General features: G+C 42.3%; 1 protein-coding gene across 1 annotated transcript in view; it reads left to right on the top strand.

The window, feature by feature from the left end:
- Nucleotides 1-2868: 2868 nt before the first annotated feature.
- LOC128737580 (roundabout homolog 2-like) overlaps nt 2869-9092 on the top strand; it is a 52599-nt gene continuing 46375 nt past the window's right edge. The window contains exons 1-4 of the mRNA XM_053832253.1: nt 2869-3208; nt 3285-3403; nt 3472-3655; nt 4141-4410. Of these exons, the coding sequence (XP_053688228.1) occupies nt 2869-3208; nt 3285-3403; nt 3472-3655; nt 4141-4410 (913 nt within the window). The remainder of the gene's footprint in view (nt 3209-3284; nt 3404-3471; nt 3656-4140; nt 4411-9092) is intronic.

Below are 9092 nucleotides of genomic sequence, written 5' to 3'. Positions count from 1 at the left end.
AACCGCCTGAGGTGAGGACCAATGTTTGGAAATAGCACCAGTCCAGTCAGAGTTGGAAGCTTGCCTGAAAGTCAATATTGCTGGCCACACCCACCTTTTGCGTAGCTAAGAAAAATGGAGAAGTGATGGTGTAGTATTTACTTTATAGAAGGCCTTCGATTCAGCGACTCTCCCATAAATAACACGGAATTTAAAAGAGGGAGGGTAAAGTTTGCTTCATTTAGAATTGGAACAAACTTTTACTCTTATTGTGGCGCACTTGGTGGACGGATTTGGAAGTTCTTGGCGCCCATGTGTCGAAAATTTTGTTAGCTTCACCTATGTATTTTTGACATTCCGCAAAACGACTGTATTTTGTAAACAAACAATATGGAAGCCGAAAGAAGGGAAAAAATTGTGCACAGTTATTTTGAAAATACATTGTGGTCTGCATCTAGGCTAGCTAAACAACTGAAATTGTCTAGAAATACCGTATGGCACGTTATCAAACGGCATAAGGAAACATTGACGACGATTCGGAAACCTCAAGCTAATCATCGGAGTGGAACTGTCGATCGGAATCTGCGTGGTAAGGTTTTGAAGACCATCAAGAGGAATCCCAATCTGATCGGACCGTGATTTGGTCAAAAAATTCGGGGCTGCCCATAGTACGGTACTAGAAGAATTCGACTCCGGGAAGGATTTAACTCGTATCGACCTAGCAAACAGCCAAACCGAACCATAAAACAGAATAGTGTGGCCAAAATCCGTACTCGAAAGCTATATGACCGGGTGCCAACCAACCAAGTTCGACGGGTGTCTTCTGATGGACGATGAAACCTATCTCAAGGCTGACTTCGGGCAAATGTCAGGTCAAAAATTTTACTTGGCAACGGCTCGGGGGATGTTCCAAGCAAATTAAAATTGAAAATGTTTTTGCCGACAAATTTGCACGAAAATTTATGATTTGGCAGGGCATTTGCAGCTGTAGCAGAAAAACACTTTTCTGTCAGCCTTTGGACATGACTACTGAACTGCAGACAGTGTTTATCTATGAGAGTGGGGGTTGGAGGGGACGGCAGGTGGACGTTGAACGACCCAATATACGTTTGGCTTCATATCGTAATTTCTCAGTTTCATCCAGTTTAAAATGCACCCAAAACTCCTTAACTTAAAAAAAAGTTTACTTTGGACCCCGACAAAGTCATAGATAAGTAAAATAGAAAAAACAGTCTAACGTAAATCAGCTTTATTGAGCAGAGTATCAATGCAACTAAAGTAAAAGTTTAGTGGAAATATTGATCTCTAATGTAAAATTAAAAATAAAAACGAAACAGACCAAACTGAGAGAGTTCTAACGTTGTACTGATTATAAAAGTAAGGTGATTATTTACTTTATGGAATCCGTAATAGGTTTTGAAAATAATACAATACTCTTCAAATCCTTAAGCAATTCATCATACATATTCAACATTTACCGGAGGTGGATGCTTTTTCTGAATTGTATTTCATCAGCCAAGTTTAACAATTCGTTCTACGCCTACCGTTTCCTGTGATTGAATAAGTTAGGCTCATTTAAACTGGGAAAAAATAACAACCTTATAACTGCTCCGCACAGTACAATTACAAATTCACAGTTCACATTCCACCACCAGAGGAACGAGAGAGGGCATCAGCAAAAGTCGCACCCTTGTCATAAATCTTCAGTCATTTCTCGACGTCATCTTCGCACCCGAGGCTGGCTAACTTGGCTGGCTGGGTTGTTAGCTGGCTGGCTGACATAACATTTTCATTTCTCCGGATTCTTCGCTCTCTGCGTACCGAAGCCATGTTTGCTGCCAGTTAAACTTCCATTTAATTTTGATAAATCACTTCCTCCTTCTTCTCCTGTCCGTGCCGTGGTTCAGATGATCTCTCCAGGGTGGCTGTTTCGTCATAATCTGCTTGCTCGAACAAATTTGTGTAAGCTTACCGGCAGCTGAGAGTCTAAAGTCACTGCCGGTCGTTCCACCACGGGATAGAACTTTGTCTTACTTTCCATTTAGTAACATTCAACTGTGTGACTCCATTCGCTGCTGGTCAACGTGTGGGAGAGTGGGAGGCCGATGGGAGGAAAAGCACAATGTATATTTAAACTTTAATCAAATCCATCTAGTCAACGGAATGGTGATGGTGTGGTGCCCCGAAAGCAAGCAACGTGGTGTACCGAAAATAATTCGCACGAGTTGCTTCCTGGTATGATAAGCTACCGAAAATGGGTCCTGGATCATCGTCGGAAGATAATGGCTAGGAGATGAAAGGCTTCCGGGGTTGAAAGTTGTCTATGTAAGCACTTCCCGTAGCCGCTGCTGATAACCGGCAAGAGCAAGAGCGGCTAGCAGTCAGTTTCCAACATGCCGACTGTGTAAATTGGGAGATTTTTTTGTTGCGCTTTTCATTACTCATCTACCTAGTAGTGTTGTGTGACGTACAGCTGAGCTTTTCCGCCCAGTCATCTTCCTTTTTTCTTTTTAAAACACTGGAGAAAATCTCCTATGAAGTGGAAAATCCATCCAGCAGCTTGTCGGACCTGCCAACCCGTTTGCGATGAAGCTGTCAGTTGGCCACGGAGTGAATGAAATTTGCAAAATCAACAGAAACGGTTCTCTTGTCGGGGCTCATCGCTAACCGTACACTGTTGCCAGTTTCTTCAAAGTGGTTATCTCTAATACTGGTATGCGAAAACCTGTAAAATTACATCCGATCTGGCAACCAGCTCCCGGATCCCTGATTCAACAAGGATCAATTGCGTCGCAATCGATGTTTTCGCAGTCAGCCGAATCGCCTAGCGACGGACCGGATGGCGGCGCGACACCGCCCATCGCCCATCACCCATCGCACAACCGGCGGATGATAAAGCTTTCTAATCTTTTGTTTATTCTTCCTCTACTTTCAGCCCAGTATCGGTCGCCGCGCATCACCGAGCACCCGAGCGATGCCATCGTGCCAAAAAATGACCCGGTGACGCTGAACTGCAAGGCCGAAGGAAAACCGCAACCGGTGATTCAGTGGCACAAGGACGGCGAGCTGGTCGTGCTCGATTCGAACCACGTCCTGCTGCCGTCCGGGTCGCTGTTTTTCCTGCGCACGGTTCACAGCAAAAAGGAGCAGGACGACGGCGTGTACTGGTGCGTGGCCAGCAACAAAGCCGGCACCGTGCACAGCCGGAACGCGACGCTTCAAGTTGCGGGTTGGTATCCATCCGGTTGAATTAGATTTCGGTTTTACTTTGATGATGATGATTGTGTTTCGCTTGTCTTGTTTAGTGTTACGCGACGATTTTCGGGTGGAGCCCAAAAACACCCGAGTTGCTGCTGGTGAAACAGCCCTGCTGGAATGTGGCGCACCGAAAGGAAATCCAGAGCCGACTATCTTCTGGAAAAAAGTAACGAATAATCACTCGCAGGCAGGCAGGCAGTCCGTAAATCTTATATTTGTGTTTTATCTCGACAGGACGACGTCCAAATGGATCTAGATGACTATCGGATTAGTAAAGAACTGGCGCGGGTGCGGGTCGTGGACGGTGGTAATCTACTAATTAGCGACGTTCGTTCCGGTGATGCTGGCCGTTATCAGTGCATCGCACAAAACATGGTCGGCTCACGGGAAAGCATCTACGCGAAACTCACCGTGCAAGGTAAGCTGAGATTTACTGCCGAACCGAAAGGTATAAGTCAAAGCCTTGTTAATGAGATGCTGCCATAAATCATCCAAATTGAGTGTGGCAACGATGTTTAACCATATTTATGGGGGAAAATACTATTGAGTTTTTGGACAGCATCTCCTGCTGGTTCTAACCCCCTCAGTGGATTAATTAGCTCGGAAGATACATTTCGTTGTAAACATTCTATTCGCCACCGGCGACCAGTCGGCATTTCTTTGATCACGAAGTGATAAATTTCCGCACACCTTGGCTGGTTTAATTATCATACAAAATTAAATTATCATCTCGTTTGATTTCCCAACCAGCCATATATTATGATTAGCTAGTCAAGTTGTCGGCTCCAAATTAGCACAATAATTTATGACACTTTCAATCAGCGTGGTCCCACGCTGTCCGGGTAATTAACAAAGTCGAAATGTACTAATTAAAAACCAACCAACAACCTATTTTCTTTCAAGTGAAACCATACTTTCTGGCGAAACCGATCGACGTCACCGTGCTGGAGGGACACCGGGTGCAGTTCCAGTGTGCCGTCGGAGGAGATCCCTTTCCGCAGGTATTGTGGAGCAAGGAGAACGGACACATCCCGGTCGGGCGGGCCGACATCCTCGAGGAGGACCGCAGTTTGATAATCCGGAATGCCACGCTCGATGACCGGGGGCAGTACATCTGCGAGGCGCACAACGGCGTCGGTCAGATCAGCGCCCGGGCTAATCTGATCGTTAACAGTAAGTACCCTGTTGGATTGCACTGTTCTTGGGATGGGTTTTGTCGTACATTTGGTTGTTTGGGATCACCGGGTAAATATTTTATTACTGACGAGCGGTTGCGAGAGCGAAATGCAGTCGGTCATAGTATCTAGTAGATTATTAATAAATTGAAGTGTTGAAAAATATTACAAATCAAGTTATTCAGTCTTTTCTGAACGAACAATGAAGTTTTTCTTTTTTCGAGATGGGAGATTTCTTCTGTAATTACCTACTAATAATTTTCTTTTATTAATATTGAGACCATCATGATGGTTGTACAATGTACAAATGTTGACCATTTAAAAAAATTTAGGGCACTGGGTTCAAAATGCCACTGCGGCGACAGTCATGGAGATTGTCTTTTCTAGCTAAAAAGCATATGTGTATGATGTTTAATGAACATTTAATGTTGCCAATTTACAGTAAAAATAACAATTACAGAGCACTGAATAGCTAAGTTCATGGGAACAGTGTTAATTGCTTTTTTCATGACACTCATGTGGTAAACTAATGAACGTGGAAAAAGTTTAAACACAAAAGAAAATCATTTTCTTGCGCAAAATGGAGAGTCTGACCAAACCGAACAAAACTCATCTTTTACATTTTAGTAATTTGTTCGCTTTTAGTTAGTAACAAATAAGTAATTTTGCTGCGGTCATTCGACAAACAGTTTAGACTTCCAATTTATTTCTTAATGTGTTTTAGCAAGGACCAATAATAATAAAAAATTTGTTGCTAAATAATGAAGGTACAGTTCGCTTTTGGCAACAAAGCTGAAAAAATTGATTCAATGTTGATTGTATCAAATTGTATTGCATGATGAAACATACTTTTATTGAACTATGATCTCAATATTCGGCAAAGTTTCATCATTGTCATAGTTTTCTTCAACTTTTTTACGAAACTTCGCGCAGAACTCACCAATTCAAGCCGAGAATTATCCGTAAGGCCTACGGAATAGCCTTGGCATAACATACGAGCAACCATATTCCGACAGGGAGGGAGGCACTCATGCTAACGCTGAATGCAGCAAAGAGGAATAGCTTTGTCAGTCTTGAGTGTCTGATTGCATGTCCCGGGCGGCTTTTGGTAGTTGGAGGATTTCTCAACCAAATGAGTGGTTGTACTCCAGGTTAGGAGCGGCTCACAACAACGTCTGATCTGGAGTGATAGGTTGTATTAAGAAACGTGATGTTTCGGCACTAAAAAAAAGGACAGCTACACCACGAGGTTCGGTTGTGTGACCCTAGTAAGCCAACCTACTCAAATAAATCTTCTACGGAACTTCAAGCAAATGCGGATCGGAATAATCAACACTGACCCAGGTAACGAAACAAGGACGACGAATAGAAACTCGGTACTTGGCTGAATTTTGCATGTGGCGACCGGGTGCTGCTCGTACAGTTTCAATCGTAGCTCTGCAGGAAATCTGTCATAAAGGAGAGAAACTTTCCCAAGTAACAATTCTAAAGCCACTGGGTTTTACTTGAATTTATAAAATTCAAGTAAAACCAAGTGGCTTTAGGATTGTTACTTGGGAAAGTTTTTTTCCTTTACGACAGATTTTCTGGTTTTATTGCGGTATTAATCATTACCTCTGGTTTTATTGTGGTATTGCGCAATACCAAGAAGATACGATTCTAAACACACTTATAGCTAGCTAGAAAACCATAATAAAACTGGTAATAAAGCAAATTTATTGCAGTTGCTTATATTACCACGATAAAACTGGTTGGCTACACCACGTCTGTTATAAGCTTGCGGCGTAGCAATACAAAATGGCGCACCAATCAAAATTGATCATATCACGGTTGCTTGTCAAACCGAAATAAATCTGCTAGTTTTATAGACCTACTAGCTGAACCGACTAACTTCGTATTGCCACACATTAAACTGTGTTGTACATAAATCGTGAATCTCGGATGTCCTTTGTCACAATGTCGAGTTTTACAAGTTTCTGGGGAATTCCGTCTCGCGCTGAATTATCTAATGTTACTATTAACAGTTTTTGGTGGTCTTGTTATTGATTAATGTTTTATGAAACCATCATTAAAAAAATTCCTGCCTAAAAAACCCCCCACATGCCAAATTTGGGTTTCAATTCTCCATAGAAAACATTCTTGTCTCCAACAAACACCCACATGCCAAATATGGTTCCATTTGATTAATTAATTCTCGAATTATGAGGAAATTTGTATTTCTTTTGTATAGGAGCCCCCCATCCTAAAGTAGGGCGAGGTTTCAATTCACCATAGAAAAAATTCTTGTCTCCAAAACCAGCCACATGTCAAATTTGGTTCCATTATGAGGAAATTTGTATTCTCCCTCTTAAAGGGGAGAGGGGTCATTATTCCCCTCCTAAAGAGGGAAGGGGACTCAATTCACCATAAAAAAATGCCTGCAAAAACACCCACCTTTCCTTGATTAGTTCTCGAGTTATGAGGAAATTTGTATTTCATTTGTATGGGAGCCCCCCCTCCTAAAAAGGTAAGGGGTCCTAATTCATCACAGAAAAAAATCATGCCTCCAAAACATCCACATGCCAAATATGGTTGCCAAATTTGATTAATTAGTTCTCGAGTTAGGAAGGGAAATGTGTATTTCATTTGTATAGGAGCCCCCCCCCTCCTGAAGTGGGGAGGGGTCTCAAGTCACCATCAAAAAATTTGTCTCCAAAAACACCCACGTATAAAATTTTGTTCCATTTGCTTGATTAGTTCTCGAGTTATGCAGAAATTTGTGTTTCATTTGTATGGGAGTCCCCCTCTTAGTTGGGGGAGGGGTCTCTAACCATCATAAGAACCTTCCCTGGCCCCTAAAACCCCTATACGCAAATTTTCCCGCCGATCGGTTCAGTAGTTTTCGAATATATAGGGAACATACGGGCAGACAGACAGACAGAAATGCATTTTATAGGTATAGATTTGTATGGGAGCCCTCTTAGTGGGGGGAGGGATCTCTAACCGTCATAAGAACCTTCCTTGGCACCAAAAATCCCTACATGCAAATTTTCACTTCAATCGGTTCAGGAGTTTTCGATTCTATAAGGAACATACGGACAGACAGACAGAAATCCATTTTTATAGGTATAGATTAAAACGGTAACACCCAAACCAAATAGTTTTTTTTGCTACTATTATGAAGAATACTAATGTTCAACACCAAAGTTTTGCCATATTCTAGTATTCTGTTTTAGCTCGCAAACAAAAATTCATCAAAGTAAAGTGTTTTGTAGAAAGAAAGTTATTATCAACCGATTTTCCTGTCACAGGAAGCAACTAAAACAATTTTGCTAGCTTGCTTTTTTATCAACCTTTCAATCAACCTATCAATATGCACGATGAAATTAAATGCGCACATGCTGTAAACCAACGGAATTGCTTAAAATTTATTAAATATTCTATGGGATATTTTATTATAGTCGCTATAAACCAAATCGATCAGAATGATCTGTCAGTAAACCTTTAACGTTTCTGCTCACGGATATATTTTCAAGTTGACAAAGCTGGCGAACTGATATTTAGCTTTCGCCAGAGCGAAAAGCGTAAAGCTTTAATAAATTATGACGGTGGCTGTCAAGCTGCGAATGCTTAATCGGTTTTATTGCTGCTTTTAGCAGAGTGTGCTACGACTACTTGAGTTTATAACCTGATTCTTCCCTAGCAACAATGTGAGTTTTATTGTACTTTTATGGCGGTTTTCATGACCAATTTTGGTCTTAAATGCTATCATAAGAGTCAAATAAAACCCAAATTGTTTCTTGGGTTGTAGAGGCTATGAAAACATTCTGAGCAGTCATCAGAAAGTTCTGGTGGAGCTCATAGTTTTATTGGCGGTTTTATGAAATTGGTCATGAAAACCACTGTACGAACGTAATAAAACATAGAATTGTTACTTGGGTTGGAAGATCTGCGCCGGCAAGGCCCAATTTTACCAGAGCTGTGGTACTACCCGCAGGTAAACCCGATGATGAAAAGGAAACGTTCTACGAGACGGTGGAGGACGTCAAACGTGACATCAAAGTCGTCTTCGGGGATATGAACGATCAAGTCAACAGGGAAGAAATGTATAGACCGCTGAAAGGACCTCATAACCTACACGCGGACACGAACGTAACCTTTTAACAAAGTATAGACTTGGTAGCTTCCCGAGGTCAGTGATCTGAAGCACCCGTGCAGAGATATCCACGAAGCCATTTGGAAATCACCTGACCAACGTATAATGACCCAGATTGACCACGTTGTTATAGACGACCGGTTCTTCTTTGACATCACGCACATACGTTCTGTACGGGGTGTGCGGATATTGACACTGACCATCACTAGCAGTAGCAGTATATGTGCACTCAAAACTGACAAGCGTATACCAGACACGCCAAAGCCGTCCTCCTCGGCCGAACATCAGGCAGCTAGAAAACCCGCGATCTGCCAAAAACTACGCGTGAACTACTACTGGATAGGGGTACTGCATTCTTCCGAAGAGTTCGACGCTTCAGCCCCCGAAGACACTCGGCCACCGGAGAGTACTGCGGCATTCACCTAGTGCTGAAATGATTGGATTGATGGGAATTACCAACAAGCGGTGGAAAGGATGAAAATGGCTTGGAACAACTATCTCAGAATTACCACTAGGGAGGAGTTGGCCAAATACCGATGAGCATA

Source organism: Sabethes cyaneus, chromosome 2 (genome assembly GCF_943734655.1).
Source record: "Sabethes cyaneus chromosome 2, idSabCyanKW18_F2, whole genome shotgun sequence".
Classification (NCBI taxonomy): domain Eukaryota; kingdom Metazoa; phylum Arthropoda; class Insecta; order Diptera; family Culicidae; genus Sabethes; species Sabethes cyaneus.
The sequence above is the reverse complement of the archived record's forward strand: the minus strand, read 5'-3'. Positions and strand labels throughout refer to the sequence as shown.